Source organism: Miscanthus floridulus, chromosome 8, assembly GCF_019320115.1.
Source record: "Miscanthus floridulus cultivar M001 chromosome 8, ASM1932011v1, whole genome shotgun sequence".
Lineage (NCBI taxonomy): Eukaryota > Viridiplantae > Streptophyta > Magnoliopsida > Poales > Poaceae > Miscanthus > Miscanthus floridulus.
In genome coordinates, this window is record NC_089587.1 from 157710811 (window position 1) to 157735887 (window position 25077).

The window sequence follows — 25077 nt, forward strand, 5'->3', positions numbered from 1 at the left end:
TGCGCATTCATCGGTCAAAACTCCGCCCAGTGGGTTCTGCCTTCCATGGGGTGATCCTAGGAGCACAGGCATACCCACTCAGGTAGATTGATCTGCCCATCACATTTGGCAAATGAGCCAACTTCCGCTCGAAGGTCCTCACCTTCGAAGTGGTGGACTTTCTAGGGTCCTACCATGCTATCTTTGGGTGTCCATGCTACGCCAAATTCATGGAGATCCCCAACTACACCTATCTCAAGCTAAACATGCCAGGACCAAATGGCGTCATCACTGTAAGTAGTGCCTTCTCGCACGCCTTCATGTGCGACCACAAGCATTTTGAGCTCACCACCACGGTCGTCAACTCATTCGAGCTCCCATGGCTCGGGGAGTTGTCAACCCTAGCAGTCCTGGACTGCAACAAACCAACCTCCTCGATGGCCTTCCACCTGCTCAAGGAAACCAAGGCGGTGGGTGCCGACCCCACCAAACCAACCAAGACGGTGTGGATCGGGACCTAGCTCTTGGCCAAATAGGAATGTGAGATCGTCGACTTCCTACGCGCCAATCACGATGTCTTTGCATGGCAGCCTTCTGACATGCCATGCATACCATGGGAGGTTGCCGAGCACGCACTGCGTCTCATCCTGGGCTCAAAGCCCGCCAAGCAATGCCTGCATGGCTTCGACGACGAGAGACGTAGGGAAATAGGTGAATAGGTCGCCAAACTCCTAACAGCTGGATTCATCAGAGAGGTATTCCACTCTGACTGGCTTGCTAATCCCATTCTTGTTAAAAAGAAGACTAGGAAGTGGAGAATGTGCGTTGATTATACTGGCCTCAACAAAGCATGTCCAAAGGATCACTTTCCTTTGCCACGCATAGACCAGATAGTCGACTCCACCTCGGGTTGCGAGATCCTCTCCTTTCTGGATGCCTACTCAGGCTATCACCAGATCGCGATGAAAGAATCTAATCTGCTCACAACCTTGTTCATCACTCCATATGGTTTGTACTACTATGTGACCATGCCTTTCATCCTGAAGAACACTGGCGCCACCTACCAAAGGTGCATGCAGCAATGCTTCGCTGACCAAATCGACCCACTCGATTAGCCTGATCAAGCAGAGCGGCCAAAACCAACAATCACCATCTATGTTGATGACATAGTGGTCAAAACAGCTCAAGCTTACGACCTGATCGCAAACTTGGCCACGACATTCGTGAACCTCCGAAGGTTCAACACCAAGCTGAATCCCGAAAAATGTGTTTTTGGGGTTCCAAAGGGGAAGCTGCTTGGATACATCATGTCCAAATGTGGCATCGAGGCCAACCCCAAAAAGATCACAATGATCTCCAACATTAGTCCCAAATGCAATGTTAAGGGCATACAAAGGCTCACCGGCTGTCTAGCTACCCTAAGTCGCTTCATCTCTTGGCTCGGCCAACGGGGGATGCCACTCTACAAGCTCCTCAAAAGGACAAATGCCTTTGTCTAGACTGAGGAAGCCCAGTAGGCTCTCTAAAGCCTCAAAGCATCCCTAACGTCGGCCCCAATCCTTGTTGCTCCCAAATGGGGAGAACCCCTCCTCCTTTACGTCATGGCAAGCAATCATGTGGTGAGTGCCGCCCTAGTCGTCAAAAGGGAGGAGCTAGGACACTAGCTCAAGGTATAGCGACTCGTATATTTCATCGGAGAGGTACTTACCAACCCCAAGGTCTGGTACCCCTAGGTGCAGAAACTCCTATACGCCATGCTAATGGCAACCAGGAAGCTCTTGCACTACTTCACCGACCACAAAGTTGCAGTCGTCACTTCATACTCGCTCGGAGACATCATCTGCAACTATGATGCCGTGGGGCGGATCTCCAAGTGGGCACTCAAACTCATGGGCCATGACATTAGGTACACCCCTCATACCGCTATTAAGTCTCAGGCTCTCGCGGATTTTGTCATCGAATGGATGGAGGTCTAGCTACTGACCCCAGACGTCACCCACGAGTACTGGACAATGTACTTCAATGGGTCTGAATGGCACATGGCTCGGGGGCTGGAGTGGTTCTAATCTCCCCAGATGGGAGTAGACTCTGCTATGCCATCCACCTCCATTTTTTAGCCTCAAACAATGCCATGGAATACGATGCCCTCATCAACGGACTACGCATCGCCATCAAGCTCGGCGCTACGCGACTCTACGTTCGTGGCGACTCAGAGTTGATCATTGATCAAGTCATGAAGGAATCCTCCTACAAAAACCCCCTCATGGCAGCATACTACTAGGAGGTGCACAAGCTCAAGGTCAAATTCTAGGGGATCGAGCTGCACCATGTCCCCCGAAAGGACAACTATGCTGCCGATTTTCTTGCAAAATTGGCCGCTAGGAGAGACCCATACCAAAGTGGAATCTTCATCAATGACCTCCATGAGCCTTCTACCCACATCGTAGAAGGTCTGACCTAGACACACCCTGATGCCAGGCCAGCGCTCGAGGGCTCTGACCCCGGCGCCAGGCCAGCGCTCGAGGGCTCCGATCCCGGTACCTCCATGACGGCGTCACCCACCGATGTTGCTGTATTGGCACTCGATCAAACCGACTAGTGAGCACCGCTACTCACCTACCTCCTCGAGGTGGTTCTCCCACCCAAAAGGACTGAAACTCGACAGATCGCTTGACATGCTAAAACCTTCATCGCGCTCGATGATGTACTCTACAAATGGATTCCATCAGGAGTGCTCATGAAGTGCATCCCCACTGGCTAGGGAAAGCAGCTCCTCCTCGAGGTCCATGCTGAGATTTGTGGACATCACGTGGCCCTAAGGTTGCTGGTTGGAAAAGCATTTCGCCAAGGTTTTTACTGGCCCACTACGCTATGAGATGCAGAGGAGGTCGTCCGCAGATGTGAAGGATGCCAGTTCTATGCTCGGCAAACACATTTGTCGGCACAGGAGCTCCAAACCATCCCCTCACCTGGCCATTCGTGGTCTAGGGCCTCGACATGGTGGGACCCCTCAAAAAGGGCATAGGCAGTTTCACTCACCTACTCATAGCAGTCGACAAGTTCACTAAGTGGATAGAGGCCAAGCCCATCACCAACATCTGCTTGGAAGAGGCGGTCAAATTCTTCTTCGACATTATCTACCAGTTCGGTGTTCCTAACTATATCATCACTGACCATGGAACTAACTTCATCGAAAAGAAGTTCCTAGATTTCAATGATGGATATGGCATTAGGATCGACTGGGCCTTGGTCGGACATCCACAAACCAACGGTCAGGTCGAGCGTGCCAATGGCATGGTCCTCCAAGGACTCAAGTCATGCATCTTCAACCGACTCAACAAATATGCCGAATAATGGGTGGCAGAGGTCCTAGCAATCCTCTACAGACTGAGAACAACCCTGAACCGATCCATAGGGTTCACACCCTTCTTCCTGGCTTATGGAGCTGAGGCAGTGCTACCCTCCGACCTCGACCACGGTGCCCCAAGAGTGAAGGCTTTCAACCGCGATCAGGCCACGGAGGCTCAGCAAGACGCAGTCGACCTACTCGAGGAAGCATACGAAACAGCCATCATCCGGTTCGCTCGCTATCAGCAAACTCTCCGCAGGTACCATAAAAGAAAGATCAGGGGGAGAATCCTCGAAGCCGGCTATCTCGTACTCCGGAGGACCCAATTGACAAAGGAAAAACACAAACTCTCTCCACCATGGGAATGACCCTATACGGTAACCAAAGTAATTCGACCGTGCACCTACCGACTGGAGGACGACAACGGCAACGTTCTCACCAACACTTGGAACATTGAATAGCTACATCGTTTTTCCCCTAAAATTTGGTCTTACTACTTTTTTAGTCAACGCTTGCTCCTGTAAAGCACCCCAGCCCAAACAGTTTCAGCCCAGGTTGCTCGGGGGCTACATGAGGGTATAATACCAAATATTATCTCTCTTTTTTTATTGTCACGTGGTAAGCAACTTTGTCCCTGAATGGAAGCACATTCCTTTTCCTTTGACTATCCTACGTAACTTTGTTCTTACTCCTAACTGAACACACCCTGCCATGACCTACGGTTACGAGCAGTCGAGCCCCGCAGGCCATGCCCAGGTTCTTAAAAAAAGTTGCAGCCTATAGAACTAACGGGCAGGTGCAAAAAAGAAAGGACAAAAATAAATAGCTACTCTAGGATAAAAACAAGGAACGGACAGTGATTCTATCACAAAGAACAGGACTGATGTATTCATTGATATAAAAACTGTTCACACAGGGGCTCACCCACTAACTCAACTATTATATTTTTTGCTAAAAACTACTTCCATTCCAAATACTACTATGGCCACTTGATGACATCGCATGACGCCAAAGGAAAATGGCACTCGCCACTGGACATAACCACCACTATAGGGGCCCCTACCCTGTTCCGCTCATGACTTCGGTGAGTGCAATGGGTACCTCAAAGGTGCCACACCCATAGATGCTCAGTAGAAGACCATGGGGCTCTAGACCTTCTCATGCAGTCAAGGCAGCTCATGGGCAAGGATGCTGCCACCAAAGTATGGCCACCATGGCTAGAAGAGATCTCATCAAACTTTATGAACTGGCCAACCTGAGCAGCTGTAGCCACGGAACCCTCCACCAGCAAGATCCTAGGCAACTTCCCCTTCGCATATGGCTCCATCCCAAAGAAGTCCTCGTAGATGAATCCAGCACGCCACCCCCTTCAGCAGAAGCCACCCCTTCTCAGGCAAAGATGGCCAGCACCACACCGAGCAGCCTCCAGCTCAACATCGCACTTTAGATTCATGAAAGGATCTATAAGTCCCCCCCTCGCTTACCATCTCTCTCACTTAGGAACCACCATGGCATACAGGCACTCTCGGTGAGGAGGAAGAAGGAGGAGAGACAATAATTAGAGAACAGGCAAAGGACTACGATGGAGAGCCCTCTCCCTCCCCCTATTTAAGGAAGAAACATGGCAGCCGAAGAGGGGCAAAAGATCAGAGTAAAAAACTCTCTCTCTTCCCCCATTCAATGCGGATGGGAAACGATGGGACACACCCTGACCGATGGGACGCACGTTGGCCGATGAAACAACGTCAATTCAGACAGAATGCCACCTGGTGAGATGAAACGTAGCCTAGGTATGGTCCACCACTATGACTAGGCACAAAAATCGAAACATCACCACACGTAGGCTGCTCTCCACACCCCCAGGCGGGACTTGGAAAAACCCAAAGCGGGATCTCTGCCAAGAGAGACCATCGGGCTTCCTAAGTCGATCGAACAGCTCAAGAAAACACACCGAGAGACAGGTAGGAAGCAAAGGGATGCCCCATGTAGGCCATGCTGACTTAGTCATGAACGATGAGCATGGTTCCCGGTCAGACGTTTCTGACTGAAGCTCCCGAAAACCCCATCACTCAAGTCATCAAGGTAAAAACTATCAACCCCCTCTATTTCTTTATAAATCATTTCATACATCCATATGCGCATTCATTCCATGCGCCCATACCTACTAGGAGATTCAGGCCCTAAAACACCCAAGGGCTTAGGAACTAAGTATCACACGTGTAGCGAAATGCATCACAACGCTCCGTGTTGCGTCACGAAGCGGTGGTTTCCTCATTCGACATAAGCAGCCAACAGAGCCAGGGGAGAAAAATGCAGATGAGCCCCAAGCGGCCCTTGCCCAGTATGGCAGACAGGGTCATCTCAACCTTCTCATTTGATCCTGAACCTCTCGCCAAGCCCAAAGAATCTCCATCGAGGGGAGGCCATTAGGCCACTTGGGTCGATCTCTGGAACAACCCAGGCATCTACTGGGTTGTAGGTAAAGGAGTACTGGAATGTCACAAGAGGGCTATGTCAACCCCGTCACGAATGACGGACCTAAATTCCACTCGATCATACCTGTTAGCGAACACACCGAGCGCGTCACTCGAGCCCAAGCGATTAGGACAAGCGACAAAACTCAGCCCCTCCAGTTGTGAGGAACCAAGGATGGGGTAACGCACACAACTCACACCGACCCCTACTAAGGCCCAACAAGGCTTGGGGGCTCAAGACACAAAAAGCCTGGGTCTACGACCCCGAACTCGCCCCTTCTGACTATGCTCCAAACACATGGGTCTACAACCCTGATCTCACCCCGTCCGGCTATGCTCTGACTGCATTCCAAACACCTAGGTCTGCGACCCCAATCTCACCCCATCTGGCTATGCTTCGACTGCACTCCAAACACCTAGGTCTATGACCCCAATCTCACCACATCCGGCTATGCTCCGACTACACTCCAAAACACCTAGGTCTATGACCCCGATCTTGCCCCATCCAGCTATGCTCCGACTGCGCTCCAAAACACCTAGGTCTGTGACCCTGATCTCACCCCATCTGGCTACACTCCAACTATGCTCCAAACGCCTATGTCTGCAACCCCGATCTCGCCCCATCTGGCTACACTCTGACTACGCTCCAAACGCCTAGCTCTGCGACCCTGATCTCGCCCCATCAGGATCCATGAGCATCGCCTTGTCGCCTCGCCTGATCCCTAAACTAACAAACTAATTGACCCAGCTACATAGGCTGCACCAAGGCTAGGATCCACGAGCACCGCCTTGTTGCCTCACCTAATCCCTAAACTAATGAACTAACCGCCTCGCCCGATCCCACGGCGCACACCGACGTTAGGATCCACGAGCTCCGTCTCATCTGATCCCAATGCCTAACCGCCTTGGCTACACAACGACACCTTGGTTGACAAACTCCATCTCAACTAAAAACACGCACACATGCCCGCTAACAAAACACCCCCTAGATGGTTCCGCTTGAACCACCCGGGGGCTCGGGGGCTACACCCGTGGGTGCGCTCGCGTGCACCAGCCGACAAAACAACAACCTCCCCCACTGGCGACAAGGGAAAACCCCCAAATGGTTCTGCCCGAAGCGCCTAAGGGCTCAGGGGCTACACACATGGGTGCGCTCATGCACACCCGCCGTCAAGGCAAAAATCCCCTAGACAATTCTGCCCGAATCGCCCAGGGGCTTGGGGGCTCCTGTCGGGATCATAAACCCGGGGTCCCTCGTAGATTGGCTTCCCCGCAAAGGCCTGGCCCAACTAGATAGCGTGCAACTCATGGGTCGGCCCAAAAACCTGAGCGACAAGCTAGGGGATTGATCCAATCTCTAACCGAAAGATTAGGCCGAGGAGGAACAGCGCCTATTTTCTGACTCCGGCCCACTAATCCGACTGGATCGCTTGCTTTGGTCACCAGCCCACCTCTAGACGGCCTCTTGGACCAGAAGGCTTGGCCAAAAGCACTGCTTCTGACTCTGACCCCGCACTCTCTGACCGGGGATATGCCTAGCCCCTACTCGCCGCTCTTCTCCGACTGGAACGATTAGAGCCAACTGGGATCAACCAACCGGGGACGCACGCTCGGTAGGGACTAGGAGACGTGCAAAGAAAAGCAAGGCGAGGCGCACAAGTCAAACCACGGTACCAGGGACCATACCCCACACAAAACAGTACTCTCCAACCACCCTGACACAAACAATATTGGAGGCGCTGACATTTCCCTCTATAGTATTGTGGGTGCCATTGCCTCCCATACGGTAAGGCTCCCCCCACATGCCTCTAGGCATCAATAGTGTTGTGGGCGCCAGAATTACCATACCGAGTGAACATGGTGAAAACCACTCACATGCCTCTAGGCATCAACAGCATAGCAGATACCGACATCTGCCATACCCGAACAAGACAACGTAACCTCCCACATGCATCTGACATTCTACAGTGACATCAACAATGTTGTGGGTGCCTACCATTATCTTGTACCCGCCGACATAGGCAACAAAGCTCAGTTGTATGTGTACCCTCACCCTCTCACTTGTAAAGCCATCCCCTTTATCTATAAAAGGGGATGCGCTCTCTCTAAGATAACTCAATCCTTTTAGATTCATTAGATCGATCAAGTTCACTAGCTCACAACCATAGAACCACCAGGCTCGGACCTCAAGCACACGCTTGAACACTTAGCTCATAGCGGAGCTCCTACCGCTCTTGGCCCTTCCGACCGGAGCCGACCGGACCTCTTGTACACCCCATCTTTCTCCTTCTCGTTTGTAACCCCACTGCAGACTTTGAGCACTTAGGCTCAGGAATAAAGTCATCGACTGACTCAAACTGGACATAGGGCATGCTGCCTGAATTAGTATAAAGCCTGTGTCATTGAGTGCTAGGCCACCTCCGATCACAACGTACGGCAAAACTATAAATATTTACGTGTTGGTCGCTTTCTGCACCAACAATAGTGTACCTCTAGATCATAATCTTTAATCAGCTCTAACCATCAATGTTGTCTCATATTCAGATCTGTTTGAGTGAAAATATACTTCAGACTTTTGTGATCAGTATAAATATCACTCTTATGTTCGATAAGATAGTGTCTCCATATTTTTAGAGCATGAACCACTGCTGCTAACTCCAAATTAGGGGTAGGATAGTTTAGCTCATGCTTTCTCAACTGTTGGGATGCATAAGCCACTACTCTGCCTTCTTGCATAAGAACACATCTGAGACCTGGATGAGATGCATCACAATAGATTAAAAAGCTCTTGCTCAAATCTAGCAAAACCAATACTAGGGCGGTAGTCAACCACTTCTTCAATTCTTCAAAGTTAGCCTGGCACTTCTTGGACCACACAAACTTGGCATTTTTCTCCAACAGAGCTGTCATAGGCTTGGCAATTTTAGAGAAACCTTCTATAGTATCCAGCCAATCCTAAGAAACTACTAATCTCTCCCGCATCAGTTGGTTGTTTCCAATTCAACACATCTCTCACCTTGCTTGGATCTACTGCCATACCACCATTAGGGACAACATGGCCTAGGAAAGAAACTTCCTTCAACCAGAATTCACACTTGCTTCGCTTAGCATACAACTTGTCTTCTCTGAGCTTTTGCAAGACCAACCTTAGATGTTTAGCATGCTCTTCTTCCATTTTGGAAAATACCAATATATCATCGATAAATACCACCAAAAACTCCATAAACACCTTATTCATCAAGTACATAAAGTAGGCAGGTGCATTGGTCAAACCAAAAGACATAACAATATACTCGTACAGACCATACCTCATAGTAAAAGCTATCTTGGGTATGTTAGTTGCACGAATCTTCAGGTGATGATAACCAGAACAAAGATCAACCTTAGAGAAAACACAAGCACCTCTCAACTGATCAAACAAGTCATCAATTCTAGGTAGCGGGTACTTGTTCTTGATAGTAACCTCATTGAGTGACCGATAATCAACACACATTATCTAGGTACCATCCTTCTTGTCAACAAATATAACTGGTGCTCCCCAAGGTGACAAACTAGGACGAATGAAACCTTTCTCCTATAACTCCTTTATTTGTTTCTTAAGTTTCTCTAATTCATTAACCCACATTCTATATGGACGCTTAGCTATAGGTGCAGTTCTAGGTAATAATTCAATAATAAACTCAATGTCACGATTACGTGGCATACCTAGCAAGTCATCGGGGAACACATCTAGAAACTCATCCACTACTAGGTCCTCCTTGTTGACGCGATCATGAAGCTAGTTCACTGTGGTTGTCGGCTATGCTTGTACTACAACATCCACACTAATTCTATCCCCATTCGGTGCGGTCACAACAACTACCTTCTCTTGACACTGAATGACTACCCAATTTTGCTTCATTCAGTCCATACCCATAATCACATCAATGCCAGATGTTCTCAACACAATGGGACTCACTTTGAACTCTACCGCCCTTAAGGATAGACTAGTGAGTTTACTAATGAGTTTACTAATATGGGATTTTGTATGGCACATAAGGGTATGCTATGGTTTCTAACAAATGCTTGTGATATGAATGAATGTGAAGCTCCAGAATCAAAAAGAACAGTGGCAGGAGTGGAATTGACATTGAACGTACCGAGCACAGTGTTATCCTAAATGGTAAATGGTAAACAGTCGATCACCTACTGTTTAGCCCATTATTCGGGCAAAATGGGTGTTTAAACGGGAAAATGGTCATTTAAACGGTCAAAACAATCGATTAAACAGAAACGGTGTACCACCGTGTAGCGTTTAAACGGTGTGTAAACGGGCTAAGTGGTTGTTTAGGCAAACAGTGACCGAGCATGACTTCTGGTTCCACAAGCGCCATCTCTATAGACATGGTTCACCTTTCCTGTGTTGGGTGCTGGCTTCTGTGGCGTTCCCTTCTGATTACTATGCTAACCCTGTGGTGTTTGCTGATTCTGCTTCCTAGGGCAATGCTTAGCATAATGCCCAACTTCTCCACAATGATAGCATATGTTGGGGGTACTACATGCACTAGTGTTCATGGGAGTGTTGTTGGGTGTTCCCTATCGTGGTGTCTGCTGGCCACTCTGTGACTGGGGACGTTGATTGCCATTCTGCTGCTGGTTTGGGTTGCACTGAGGGTACTGACCATGATTCCACTGATTAGGTGGTCCCTAGTACCTCTGTTGGAAGCCTTGCTGAGGGTTGGTGCATAGACGAGTATTGCTTCCTGAGGCCTATCCCTAAAGACTCCTCTTCTTGGCCTCCATCTTTTTGCGCTTATTGTCAATAACAATGGCGTGATTCACTAGCGTCTGGAAATTGGGGTATGTATTGGACATAAGCTGGAGTTACAAACTATCATACAGACCCTTGAGAAAGCGATGTTGCTTATCAGCATCATCAGCCACCTCATTCAGAGCGTAACGTGACAACTGAGCAAACTTGTCACGATACTCAGCCATGGACATAGATCCCTACTTTAGAGCTCAAAATTCCTCCTGCTTGAGCTCTATCAATCCTTCTGATATGTGTTAGGATCTGAAATTCTCTCTAAACCCCTACTAGGTGATAGGAGGAGCATTGGCAGGACATCCATACTCAAATGCCTCCCACCAGTCTTGGGCTTCTCCCTGGAGTTGTCCTGACGCGTACAACACCTTCTGCTGGTCATCACACTATGCTATGTTGAATTGCTTCTCCACTGCACAAAGCTAATCATCTACTTCTAGTGGATCAGTGGCATGAGAAAACACTGGGGGACGGCCCTTTAAGAATTCACCATGCTTGTCATGCGGTGCTCCACCAATTGGATGGTTCTGCTGATTCTGCACCAGAGCTCACATAAGTTGTCTCTGTATTACCAAGAGTTGCTCAATAGTCGGTGGCGGTGGTGATGGTGGATGTGGAGGAACACCTCCATGACCTTGGCCTCTTCCTCTTCCAGACATCTAACATCCAATAGAAATATTCAAAATTTAGTGATTTCCAAGTTAGAATACATTCTGAAAATTTTCTGGACGAGTTCCAACATCAGCAGCTCGGTAACATAGTCATATCTAGAGTTCTAGATTTCCAAAAGAGATGTACTTTATATGGTTGGAAATCTTAAGAAATTATCTACAACTTTTATTCTTACCACATTCCCAGATTCTATCGTTAGGTTATAAAAAGTAGGATACAACCAAAACTATTTCAGATTCCAGACTACGCCAAAACCTCAAATTAAAACTGTTATATATCACAAACCAGATCATATATAGGGGTGATTCCAGAGGCATTGAGATAAGGGCTCCGAAAAATAGATCCGAGAGAATAAGATATACCAAACCCAACTATTTATTTATTGACCCAAACTTTAATATCCTTAACTATGGAACTTGCAGACATGCCCACAAAGTTCCAGCACTCATTACAAAAATCCAACTCACACATAAACATAATAACAAATCATCTAAGCACACCAATGTTCACACTGCACTAATAGACTCGACTCGACTCAACTTGACCCGTACTACTAACGTCTTATTACATAAAAGGGACTCCAACACCTATGGGCAAAGTTTATGGGGAAGCTCCTTGTACATCCTTGGAAGGTTGGGGCACACCCTTTGCTCATCTATCACTTGTCGGTATCTTTTAAGGGTTTTCTATTGTTCCTTCAACTGATCTTCCAGTCGCCGAATCTTTGCTACTAACTCATAGCCAAAGTGTACCATCACTTGGGTAGTTGGATCCGTGCCCTATGGGTCCATCATTGCCCATTCTAATTCAGGGTGTTGCTGAGGGAGGAATCGATATTGGTCATCCTTCATATCCTCAAATTGACAACCACGGAGACCCATGCAGGTTGTAGCTGTTGCATATTCTATGATATCCCCCATGGTGGCGTAGTGAGCGTGATGCGCATAGTTTGAGTCCAGCTGATATGCGCCCTTCCTGTTCATCCTTGATGGAGATGCACACCCTGGTCTTCCAATAGGTGTCCTCCAGAGGGTGCGTACGCTTGGTGCAGACGTACTCCATAGCTGCGTCTCAATCACCGTAGTAGATCTGAAGAATCCCCATAAGTCGGTGGTGCGAGACAGAGGTTTCACACCCTAGCTTGTACCAAACCTTCATAGTCCATCCTAGGGGAGGGATCGGCTCATCCTCTTCAACGGCGTCTTCCTCATCATCATCATCATCAGACAACAAGACAACCTCTACTTCTTCGGGTTCTTCTTCTTCAAGCTCTTCCTGCACTAGCTCCAGCATAGGTGCAGGCATTGGCGAATCAACTTCTTGTTCTTGGGGATCCTCCTCATCATGTGGCTCCATGGACAAACCACGAGGCGAGTAGTAGCCTTTGGTGCTGATGTGAGCAGTCTTATTAGCACGAGACATCTACAAAATTAGATTTAGTTAGATTAGAAACAATAATTTTCATAACAGAGCGAGGCAAAAGAAGCATAAACCTTTAGCAAATAACAAGAGTGAGATGGAAAGCATGAAATGAGTGAAGTAAAAGAAGTTAAAATGACCATTGCTAACTAGACTTGCGTCCTACAGTCAACACAGCTCTGATACCAATCTGTCACACCTGATTTTAAAGATAAAATGGGATGCAAAATTTTATGTGCGCCCAGAGATTAGTCGCACACATAAGCCGACAGATTATGAATAGTATCATCACAAGTGTTTATTACATCACGAATAAGACAGAGTCTTCACATAAATGTAGCGGGAGTATAAAGAAAAGATCTCTCACGAAAGCTCCATATCATAGGGACATCAGCTGGTTGACCACAAGTCTAGTAATTCTCAGGAAAGTCGTTATTACCATAGCCATATGTTACCATCTAGGATTTTTATCCAAATAGTGAAAATAAACAAGCGTAAGTACATGTCGTACTCAACAAGTGCAACATGGGATTCATGAGGCTCAAAAAGGCTTGACACAGGTTTAATAGCGTTCAACTTTTAGTTGTCAAAATTTTAGCATAAGAGTAGCAACAAGTTGTTTTAATTCCCAAAGTAAAACACATGATTAGTGTAAACATGAATAATGAATAGCATAAACAGATAATTATTAGTGATCATCTATTCCATAAGGGTCAAAGGCCGCTCATGACCATGAGCATGACTGATATACCAGTTTTACACTCTGTAGAGGTTGTACACTTTCACTGTGAGTCATGATACCCATATGCCTGGGTTTGCAACTCCCAAAACACTTACAAGGTGAGCAAGCAGGGGTCACTATGAAGCCTTTCAAAGGTTCATCTCATAAGTTAGGGCTATTAGATTCACTCGGCAAATAGATATAGGAACCCCCTATCGAATGGCACAATTCCATCACGGCTATACACATAAGAGTAGAGGTTGTCCTATACCTGATTCGGTAAGCAATTCTTACGCCAATAAAGGTAACTGCTAACAAGCTAGAAAAGGTCCTCATACTGAGCTAAAGCCAGAGCCATGTAGCTCTCACAGTTGTACTATAAGTCTCGGATGTTCGCTTACAAATAAGCCCTTAGGTAGAGGAATCTGAAGCATTTAGAAAGTAGCTAAATACTATAGCCCCCTATTTCCAAGTTGCTAAAAAGTCCTATTTTAATGTTTATTGCATATACCATTAGTCAAGTTACAAGATCATGGTTTAATTGAGCACTAGCAAAGCTACCCAATGCATATCCCATAGGTGACAAGGTATAAGTTCAATTCTAGGGAATCCCTATCAAGGCGACACATGCAACATGAATTAAATGTATTAAAGTTGATAGGAAGCAAGGATAATCCCTTGCTATACTTGCCTTGAACAAAGTACACCTGCTGATCTGGCTCGTCAAAGTAATACTCTTGGTCTCCCACGAATTGCTCACCGTCTATACTCGATAATCACAGCAACGTACAAGCATCCAGAAGCAATCATGCATAACAAACAAAAGCTATAGATTAGAATAGTACACCAATTAGCATAAAATCAAGATGAAAAGTTTGTAAAATGAATATACGTCTCACTACGAACACACAGACGCAAAGATCATAAAAATCGGAGCTAAACCAAAGAAGTTATGGATTAAACATGATTTACTTTAGTAAAATAATAGATTAAATCTAACCTCGAATTTTAAAAGTTGAAATCCTACTTAATAGTAGTAAGAACATGTAGATTATAGAATTATGAACCTAACGCACGTTGAACAGATCAAATCGGAGTTAAAACGGAGATTTTATGGCCTATAGAAGATAGTGGCAGTTCTATAAATAGATGATACATAATTTTTGAATTTAAATAATTAAATCAGACTTTAAACTAACATAAGGACTGCGGGCACAATTTGCAACAAAGGTAGGGACTCTTTTGAAAGAATACAAGGACGACGGGTTGAGACCCGATTAGTTGTAATGGCCTATACGCAAAAGTACAATTGAAAGGGTATGTTCTCATCCTGACCCTTGATCTTAGATTGAATGGATGAGAAGAGCTAGCGTGGTCGGCCGGCTAAAATAGAGCCAAGCGTGGCGGCGCCATGGCCGTAAGTGAGCGGCGCACACGATACAAGGCATACGGACCACCATTGAGCGAATCAAGGGCATGGAGAGAGAGAAGATGACGGTGGACTCACCAAAAGACTTTTCATGAACGTAGGTGGAACTACGGTGGCGTGTGGCTTGGCGAAACGAACTACGTCGACGGTGGCACTAGGGTTAGCGAGTTTTGGTGCATTGCAAGGGCGGCTATGGCTCCAAAGCTCTAGATAGGCACAGCACGATGTGGGCGTTCGATTTTATAGCCCAAAATAGCTTGGAGCGCAAGGCAAGGGAAACGGTGTAGGTGGCATGGACTCCATGGACAGCGGTGTTCGGATTGATTACGCGCGAGGAAGAAGGTGCTACTGACAGGTGGGGCATGGCTGTCAGCGTCACATGGCGTGAAAGAAGGAACAACGCAGGCGTGGCGTGACTGGGCCTTCGGTGAAGCTGGGCCGGCTGCAGCGGAGGACTAGAACGGCCATGGGAAAGGAAGTGCTGGACCGCACAGAGCAAAGGAGAGTGGGGCACGGGAGGAAGGCCGAGTTGGGCCAGTGTAGAGAAGCAGAAAGGGCCACAGGCGTGGAAGCAGGCTAGTTGGCTGAAAGCATAGGAGGGAGAAGAAAATTCTTTTCTATTTTCCAAACTAATTTCCAAACATCTCTTGAATGCAAATTCAAATCAATTTGAAATATAATTTCAAACCACACAATACAAAAATAATATGCAGCAGCGAATGCATAAACATGTAGGTAAACCTTATATTTGATTTTAATTTGATAAAATTTATTATTTTTCTATGTTACATGCTCACACCAATGCATAAATAAATCCGATTCACCTATTTTCAAAATATTGCAAATTTTAGGGTGTTACAATTAACCTTGCTGAAATTTGCTTTATAGGCTGATAAGGAACGTGAATCATCAACCGGCGATGAAACAACTACAGAGGAGGAAGAGAGAGATGCTAGTGCAGAGGACCAACATATAGATGTTACTGTAGAGGGGGAGATAGATGTTACTGAAGAGGGGCACCCATCTGAACCTCCGCGTCACCGCCATAGAAACAGGACAGTCACACAGTGGCCAGAGGACACTATAGTTGTCACAGAGCTTACACCAGCTAGGATGCCCACTGGAAGCTTGCTAGTCTGATTGCTAGACAAAGGATATCCTTGATCTTGCATTCATTCAATGACCTAAGTGAAGAGGACAAGTGGTTATTATTTGATGAGTGTGTCCATCCTAGATTGGAGTTTCCAGTTGCATTGAAGGATAGGGCATTTAAGATAATGATGCAGATGGTAACCAAAAGTTGGAGAACCCACAAAAGCGATCTAGTATGTTGTTTCATCAGGAAAGGGTTGGATGCCACAGTGAAGCACCCATACATTCCGCGTCAAGATTGGGCAAAATTTGTGGAACTAAACGAGAGCAAAGAAGTAAAGGAAACAAGTGAGAAATACAAGAAGCTTCGGGAGAGAAACAAGCATGACCACTGCCTGGGGATAGAAGGGTATGCTGGGATGGCCGAAAAGTGGGAGCAGGAGGACAGGGAATTAGTCGCCGCATGCATAAGTAATCCTTGGGACAAATATCCTCCTGGTCGCCTTAGGAATTGGTTGTGTGCACGGGGTACATTGGTTATTTTAGAAGGTACTGCTGAGATTCGTTGGTCGACAGAAACAACTGAAAGTGTCGCTCGACAAATTTTAGAGAATGAAGCAGGACTTCAGGCTTTAGGGCTCACTTTGGTCAGGGAGAGAGATGTGCTCATAGAGGTCTTGGGCCAACCAGAACAGACAGGGCGCATGCGTGGTGTGTCTAGTTACTGTTGGTGGAAGTACTGGCTAGACTGCACCAGCATGTACAGAAAGAGGAAGCGTTCAAATGTGGATGTGGAAGCCATTAAAGAAGAAGTTAGAAGCCAAGTGACACAAGAAGTTATCGCAAAGATCACTAAGGATATCATGGACATGCTGCGTGAACAAGGAGTGCCTTTGAGGTCGCCTTCCAACACCCCTACCTCTGTAGGTGGTCGATAGAGCAGCTGTACCTCAGCTTTAGATGCAGTCTGCAATGCACAGTTGGACAGACTTGGTGGAATTCCATATCTGAATGTTGTGGACCTTCTTATAGAGCCAACGGCGTGTACACTTGTAATCAACTCTGGAGGTAAAATGGAGGTAGTAGCAATAAAGCAAAATGAGCTATATTCACTTCTAGTACAGGATGGATATGATGTTGTACATATTGATTTTGTATATCTAGAACATGAGGGCATTGTGCTGAATCCGCCCCCAAGTGGTGAGATAACAAATCTTGGAGAGGCTCCATTCAAGAGGGTCTAGTGGAGTAGGGGTTGCATTGTGGTATTAGCGAAGGTGCTCTCTCCTCAAACATCACCAAGACCTCCACTGCATGGCCATGGGTCAACCAAAAGCAATCTAACAAACCGTGTGGTAGCCAATGTTTCATCCTCACAAGATGGGAAAGCGAAGAGTGCCACTATTGAAGACAAGAAGCCAACTAAGTCCTCACGTGCTACAATGAAACCTTCATCAGCCCCTAGAAAAGCCAAGAGTGACATAGAACAACAGGTGGGTGGCAAGCATAAGCAGTAGGAGGCGCAATCCACCAAACCATCTAAGAGTGCCACCCTATTAGAACTTTATGGATAAAGGCCAACCCTATCAATTTGGACAGCCAATTCTATCAGCAACAGATGTTGAGAAGGCAAGACCTGGGTGTGTTGCTCTTCATGCCTACTACATGAAAGCATGCACAAAGAATAGAATGGATGGGATAGTCGGTATGTTCAAGCTCCAACATTTTCGGTGTGATTTAGAAACTGAGCCTTTTGTTGTGGGATTAGATGATTTGTTTGACCTCTTCACACTAGATGCATTGGATATGTCCATTCTTCACTACTTGACACTGTAAGTACAATTTCTTATATTTTAGACTCGTTCATTGTTGCATAGGGATGCTCTTCATATATTTCCTTGCTAAATTGCTTTTGTATGCTTCTTTATTCCTAGATGCCTAATTGTAGAAGCTAGGGACACGTCTGTGCCGGTTGGCCTTCTTGATCCAGATCCATTGTCAATAGACAGCATGACCAGGGATAGAGGTTTTAGCGTGTCGTATCTGGAAAAAAGCCTAAAGAAACATGCCAAGAAAGACTATGTGATGTTTGCGTATAACTGTGGTGTGCACTGGATTGCTGTCATCATCATTCCCAAGTGGTAGAAGGTGTTGTACCTCGACTCCAATAGAGGCAGGAAGACAGATTTGAGTGGGTTGAAATCTATGATAGATGAGTGAGTGTTTTCTAACCTACTATTGACACATGTGTTTCTTTGTTAATTATGTTATTCAAAGTCAAAAAAATGTGACAACAACTCATGTCTGTGTAGGGCTTTTGGCAAATCCATACCCAAAGCAAAGAACAGGCAGAAAAATGTTAAGTTGACCCATGCCGCCAAATTTGCAGTAAGTAGTGCGTCACTTCCAAATGTGATCGAATTAGTGTTTCAATTCCCTAGCTTACCATGTGTTTAATATGTTCGCAATGCCAGCAACAAGGTCTGGACAACAATTGTGGGTTCTATACGGCCCACAACTTGATGCTTGCGATGGGGCAGACCAAATTGGATTATCCTGAGGTACGACAGATATATATTTACTTATTAGTTGTTGTTTGACGTTGATTGTGACACTAGGATCCTCCAATGCTGAAAACTCCAAGGCTCAGCATCCCTGACTTTTAGCTAGGTCTGATCTGGATGGTACTATACATTTGTCTAGGAGAAAGTGTAGCCACCTTATGCTGTTGTTTAACCATAGCCAGCTAGGCTGTGTATGTGTGTTTATATAGCTAAGTAGGTAGCATGCATGTAAATAGGTAAGTAACATGTAGGAAATGTTTTTGAGAAGAACCCCTATGTCAACTGAACAACTTGGATGAGCCTAAACTTAAGGGTGTCCCAAAGGGTGACCAAAGTCATAGTCTAATGAGATTTTATTGGACGGAAGAAAGACAGAGGACAAGAGGGAATAATATCCAGTCTCGCACTTCGATGTCTTTTTTTATTGTTTCTAGAGCTTAAGTCACTAGCAATTTCTTTCATCCCGTTGAGGACGCCATAACAATCTCTAAGTTGATGTTTGTTGCTGATGTTTGCTGCTGCTGCTGCTGTTGGAATAGCCTTGTGCACGTTAATGTGTTGCTGCTATCATCGCTGCGTATATATTAGTCTGAATATATAGTTATGTGCTAGATAAATAGCCTTTTCTATAGTATTTAGATGTATGTTTCAATGCACCTAAACTAATTATGCAGCATCATCTTATGGCTACATTACAGGAATTTGAAGTGCTGACCACTCGAATCAACTTAGAGGACATTAGAGAGAAGATTGCCATGTTCATTGTGTCGAGATCATCGACCAAAAAGGCGAGTTTCATAAAGCAGTTGTTTAGATGCATTGGAATCATATGCATAGGACTTTGTATGGGTGTTTGGGAGCTTGATCTATTTGGTTTGAACTATTGTGAATCTGTTTAATATGTTTGTGTGATGAACATAGCAGTAACAATTTTTGTTCTTATTAAGTGAACAATTTTGAAATGTGATGTCATTTTTGTAAGATCTGCTGGTCTGATTTATATGTATATATTAATTGTGATATCAGTGGTCTACTTTGGGCAGACGTGTGTAGGTTGCAGACACGTATATGGTAAATAAATACTACAGACCCGCGCTAAGTATACACACGTCTTTAGTATTCTTCGTAATGCAGACGAATGTAACGAAAGAGCGTTTGTAGTATGCTGAAACTCTGCAGACGCATTTTAAGAAGGCGTGTCTGTAGTATTCTGAAAGTCTATAGACACGTCATTACAATACGTGTCTACAGTATTCTTAAACTCTTCAGACGCGTTGTGACATAGTGTGTCTGTAGTATTTATTGTACTATAGTCGCTTATACACAACGCGCGTTTGTAGCATTTGAAAACCTATAGACGTTTTTCTGTAACATGCGTCGGAAATAACTTTTGTTACAGATGCGTGTTCACTTTATTTCAGACGTGTGTTTGCATTCACTCAGACGCCTATACATAAGACGCGTCTGTAGTAGTACCTTATTACACTTATTACAGACGCGCTTTTTTTGGTCTGTAATATCTCTTAAAGTGCGTCTGTGATGTGTTTTTTTACATAGCCATCTCTAATCTATTAACGTAAAGTCATTTGCATATGCTATTTGTTTCATCACCTATTCTTCTATAATGTGATCAAATATTTTATTGGTTTTTTTTCTATTAGCTTACTGATTTTTACCAGATTCGATATAATAAAATAACATGCAAGTCAAATTCATATATATACACGGTATATGGAATACAGAATAGTACTCCCTCCAGGTTGGTAAAAGAAGTCGTTTTGGACAGCGACACAGTCTTCAAAGCATAACTTTGACTTCTTATTTTTATTAAAGTATTTATTGAAAAGTGATATATGTATATCTTTATGAAAGTATTTCTCAAGACAAATCTATTCATATGTTTTTCACATTTTCAAATTCAACAACTTAAAAGTTATTCATGATTTATATTCCTAATGTTTGACCCCAAACATTATCCCAAACGACTTCTTTTACCAACCTGGAGGGAGTATAACAGATTTATTTAAAAAAATCCCGCGGCAACACGCGAGACATGCTTCTAGTATAATTGTTTACGAATCTAACCGCGTCCATTTTATAAAACGGAGCCAAGGTAGTAACACTTATTGCGAATTATAAATATTAGTGTCTTAACTATATATTTAACTATATTTATGATTATTTGATTTATCGAGAAATGAGAATTTCAGCTTTTTATAAGGGAGTGAGTAGATTCTAAGTATCGATGACTACAACAGTAATATATATATATATATAATATAAGTATTGCACCAGTTTTGAACCAAGGATAGCACAGTACTATAGTTTGTACGTATAATACAAGACAAACATTCCAGTTCCACACTGACGAGAGCATAGCACGCCAGCACAGACGCTGCACGTGAACCCAGCTGCACCTCATCTGTGATCTCACTCGCTGGTCACTGCATTCCCATACGCAATACTGCTACTCCTACTATACGATTAAAAATATATATAATATATACTCCGTAGCATATCTAGGGAGTATATATGTTTCTCTCCCCTCACAAGCGAGGAATTTTTGGTTGGCAGGAACATGCATGGCAGCAGGGCCGGCGTCAGATACGGATGAGCACAAGAAGCTAGCTATGCTAGGACCGGACCGGAGTGGAGCTGCTCTGAGCACTACTGAGCTCTAGCCTGGCGGAGCTGATGAGACTGAGAGCGTGCAGTAGCAGCAAGCAAACCAGCAATGCAACAGCAGGCCCGGCCAGGGCCAGCCCAGGCGCATCGTCTGTATTCTACTACATGTACATGCACTCGCTTCCAAGACACACACCAAAAGAATATTGCACCGCCAGAAAACAAGCAGCCCAGCCCACCAGACACCAGTGGTTGGTAAACTTGTAGTTGTACGCCATGCGTCCCTGGATCATACTCCCTCCGTCCAAAAAAAAACGCAATTCTAAATTTGAATCTAGTATTTTTTCTGGATGGAGGAAGTACACATTAGTTCATGCTACCAAGGCAAGGGCATGTATATACCAATGCCTATATGCTACACAAACAAACTAAACTGAGGCACAGATACATGTGGTTATTCTTGATGAGGGTCAACTAATACTACCAACAAATATAATGCAAAATAAAGGAAAAGGGTTAGCCTGATCTCTCTACCTAGCTGGCTGAATTTCACAAGCAGAAACGTAGAGGAAAAACAGTGACATCCAGGGAAGGGAAAGCAAGAAAGAAAGAAAAACAATTCAAGGAATGGTTCCTCTCTGCTCCCACCATACATTGGCAATTGGCGTACAATGTAGCATAGCAGGAAATGAATGGCAAAAGATTGGGTTTGGGGACCTCTCCCTCCCTCCCTCTCTCTCTCTCTCTCTGCAACAAAAACTCGTAGTACTCCTAGTTTTTATGGAAGAAGATCTCTAGATGGTCAAGCCAACAGAGGTTGCTTGCACGACTGCCTGCGCGACAGGCGGAGAGGTCCCCCTACAATTAGCGAAGCGAGCTACTGCGATCTCAGGCGTAGCCGTTGCGGCTGAGGTGGAGGAGGCCGGAGCTACCGCACTTGGGGCACACGTCGGCGCGCTTCGGCACCATGAAGTACATGAAGCAGGCGCGGCACCCGGCCGCCACGAGCACGTGCCCGGCGCCGCCGAGGCATCGGCCGCCGTTGTCGCCGGAGCCGGACTCGTCGGTGGGCGAGAAGGACGAGAGCGTGGACGAGACGGCCGAGCTCCGGCTGCTGCCCGTGCTGCTGGAACTGCTGCTGGTGGTGCTGCTGCTCTCGTCCTCGTCCTCGTCCTCCTCGCCGTCCTCTTCCTCGTCGTCGTTGTCGTAGCCGCTGTCGTTGCCGGCGGCGCCACGCCACGTGCCGGTGACGTCCGCGCCCACGGACGACGACAAGGAGGTGTACCCCGACGACGGTGTGGACGCGCGGCGGGTGCGCCGAGACGCTGACGACGTGGAGCGCGGCGTCGGCGAGGAGAAGGCCGACGTCGTGCGCGGGTCCACCGTCGTTCGGGTGCCGTCCTCCCAGTTGATGTAGTACACTTGCCCCGTCTGCACGAGAATTAGCTCACAAAATGCAACACACTAACTATTAGATTAGATTACATTACATTACAAATCGATTTTCGAGAACGCTATATATAGTATCTATTTGCACGTAGACCACTCCTAGTAAGTATACATACTAGTAGTACTTAGAAAGAATCTGCAAAAAAGTACTGTGCATATTTGGGCAGTCTGCAAGAGCAACTAATGCAGATTCAGATGCTTACTATATATACGTATATTATCAGTGACCAAAACTCTGCATCAAAGAAATGCTATCTACGTACGTATACGGTATATCATCTTTGTTGGGTTATGTTTGTCTGATCATATAATGCATATAATAGTATATATATATATATACACACACAAACTAGTGGCATTTGGGGGGGCAGGGCACTATGCAGGTATAGGGGAACAGGTTGCAGGAAGGCAGCCCGGGCAGGGCTGGAAAGGAGGAAACGCCACCATGACCACACACGCCTTCCCTTCACGAACACCGTCTCTGTCTGCGATGGAATCATGGAAAGGAGCTTTTCAGCGAAAAAGCCTTGCCGATGGAAAGACTTTTCACCTATGATGATGTGTTTTGTGTTTCAAAAAAAAGATGCTGCCTTTTGCTTGGGTTCTCTGAATTTCTTGCTGGAGAGAATCAGATGCAAACAATGCAACTTGCATTGGTTCCAGGAGGAAAGAAAGTAAACGGGGGAACAGCTTGAGTTGCGTATCACAGGCCTTTTCAGTTAATAATAATAACTACGATGATGATGATGTGCTTACTTGTTCAGATAAAGTGGGCGCGAGTCAGATAACTCGCTCGAAGCAAGCCATGGGCTCCTCCAACTCAAAGATCTCTCTGCATCAGCAGTGGGGAACACACACAGCGCTTGAACAGAGCAAGTGATTAGGCTGGGTGATTACGGCCCAGGACCAACTACAGAGTGCAGAACGCTGTGGTCCAGAAGAAATCCGCGGCGAAATCTCGAGTTCCAGATAGAGACAGATTAATAAAAAGTGCGGGGATGTGTCAGGATTGAGAAGACAAACAGATCTGAACTCGCCTTAATCACATCCCCCGAAATGAAATTGGGACAACGCTACGCTAGTATAACAGAACAAGCAGATGGAACAAGAATGAGCTCGAACCAAGATGAAAGACAGGTTCTTGTTTTCTCTCTCTCTCTTTCAGATTCAGAAATGCAAGGAAACAGGGAGATCAATCAAAGGAGAAGAAAGCAATCAAGAAATCCCCGGCCAAACAATCCAAAGAAAACCCAACACAGGGAAGGAAGAACAAAAGCTAATCTCAACCGGGTCCGGGAGGCGCAAGACAAGAATCCAAGAGCAAGAGAACAAAAGAGGGGGACAGGCCGGCGGAAGCGAGTTAATGAAGGGGAAAATCCCTATCCCCATCCGGCCGGTCTGCTCGCCACTTTCGCCATTAATGAGTGAATGATTGATTGATTCATCCATTCCTGAAACGCGCCGGCCGCCGGCATCCACCTACCTCGGACTCGGAGACCGTTGGCCATTTATGGTCAAATGATTGGGAAATAACCCGCACGCGCTACCGGCGTTCAGCCGCGAGCCGTGAGCGTGATGGGAATGAAGGAACCCGACCGTAGGGTACGATATGCAGTGCAGCAACAGACGTACCCGGATGTCGAGGCACTGCTCCCAGTGGTAGGGCAGCGCGACTTCGGAGTTGAGCTCGACGGTGACGCCCTCGCTGTCGTCGCCTCCCTCGGCGCCGCGGCGCCTGGTGCCTCCCCGGCGCCGCCCGCTCCCTCCGCCAGCGCCGGCGCCGGCACCGCCGTTGAGGGAGCAGTGGCGCAGCGAGGAGGCGATCATCTCGATGTTGGGCGCAGTAGTCATCAAGGCCAGGGGGGTGTGGGGCGCCCCGGCAGGCCAGGTGGGTGGGTGGGTGTTTGTGGAGTGGAGTGGAGTGGAGTGGAGGAAGAGGTGTGCGCGAGAGGAACGGAGAGGACAGGGGAGCGGGGAGGTGGGCGAAGGTGAGAAAGGAAGGAGGCAGGCTGCTTTTCGCTGCGGTGGTGTTGTGGGTGCGTGTGGTGTGGCCGTGTGGGGGCAGCGCGACGCCGTTGCTCTTGCTGGTTGCTGCCGCCGGCTGCGCTGTGGCTTTGTAGAGTGCGTCCGCGGCAGCGATGGAGGCCGAATGGATTGCAGCCGCCCACTGTTATATATAACTAGCTTGGCTCATTTCTTGATGAGGTATCTTTGGTCGTTTTCTTCTTTTGTTTGCCCCCGATCCTACCTTTGTCACGGTTTTTATTTGGCAGTGCTACGCACTTGGAGGTTGGAGGTTCAAATATTGGTGGCTTTCACGCATTTTGGTTGTTGATATATGCTTGCTTCACGTTGTTAGGCCTGTCACAATGAAAATTTCAAAAGAGTTTCGTTATCATTTAATGTAGTGACATATCATCAAATCTGCTTACTTGGCAGCTTATTTACAAAGAGAGAGAGAGAATTTCATAGAGTTTCGTCTGAATGAAACTCGCTAGCA

The 25077-nt window shown here is 46.3% G+C and overlaps 1 protein-coding gene and 1 pseudogene across 1 annotated transcript; one reads left to right on the forward strand and one right to left on the reverse strand.

Moving 5' to 3' along the window:
* The first annotated feature begins 209 nt into the window (after positions 1–209).
* On the forward strand, positions 210–18159 carry LOC136470063 (uncharacterized; annotated as a pseudogene).
* A 3389-nt stretch (positions 18160–21548) lies between these two features.
* On the reverse strand, positions 21549–24577 carry LOC136473817 (protein CURLY FLAG LEAF 1-like). Its single transcript, XM_066471460.1, has 2 exons — positions 24210–24577; positions 21549–22559 (listed from the first exon to the last, which is right to left on the reverse strand). The coding sequence occupies exons 1-2, from the start codon at positions 24426–24428 to the stop codon at positions 22017–22019; spliced, it is 762 nt and encodes a 253-aa protein (XP_066327557.1). The 5' UTR covers positions 24429–24577; the 3' UTR covers positions 21549–22016.
* Between the last annotated feature and the right edge of the window lie 500 nt (positions 24578–25077).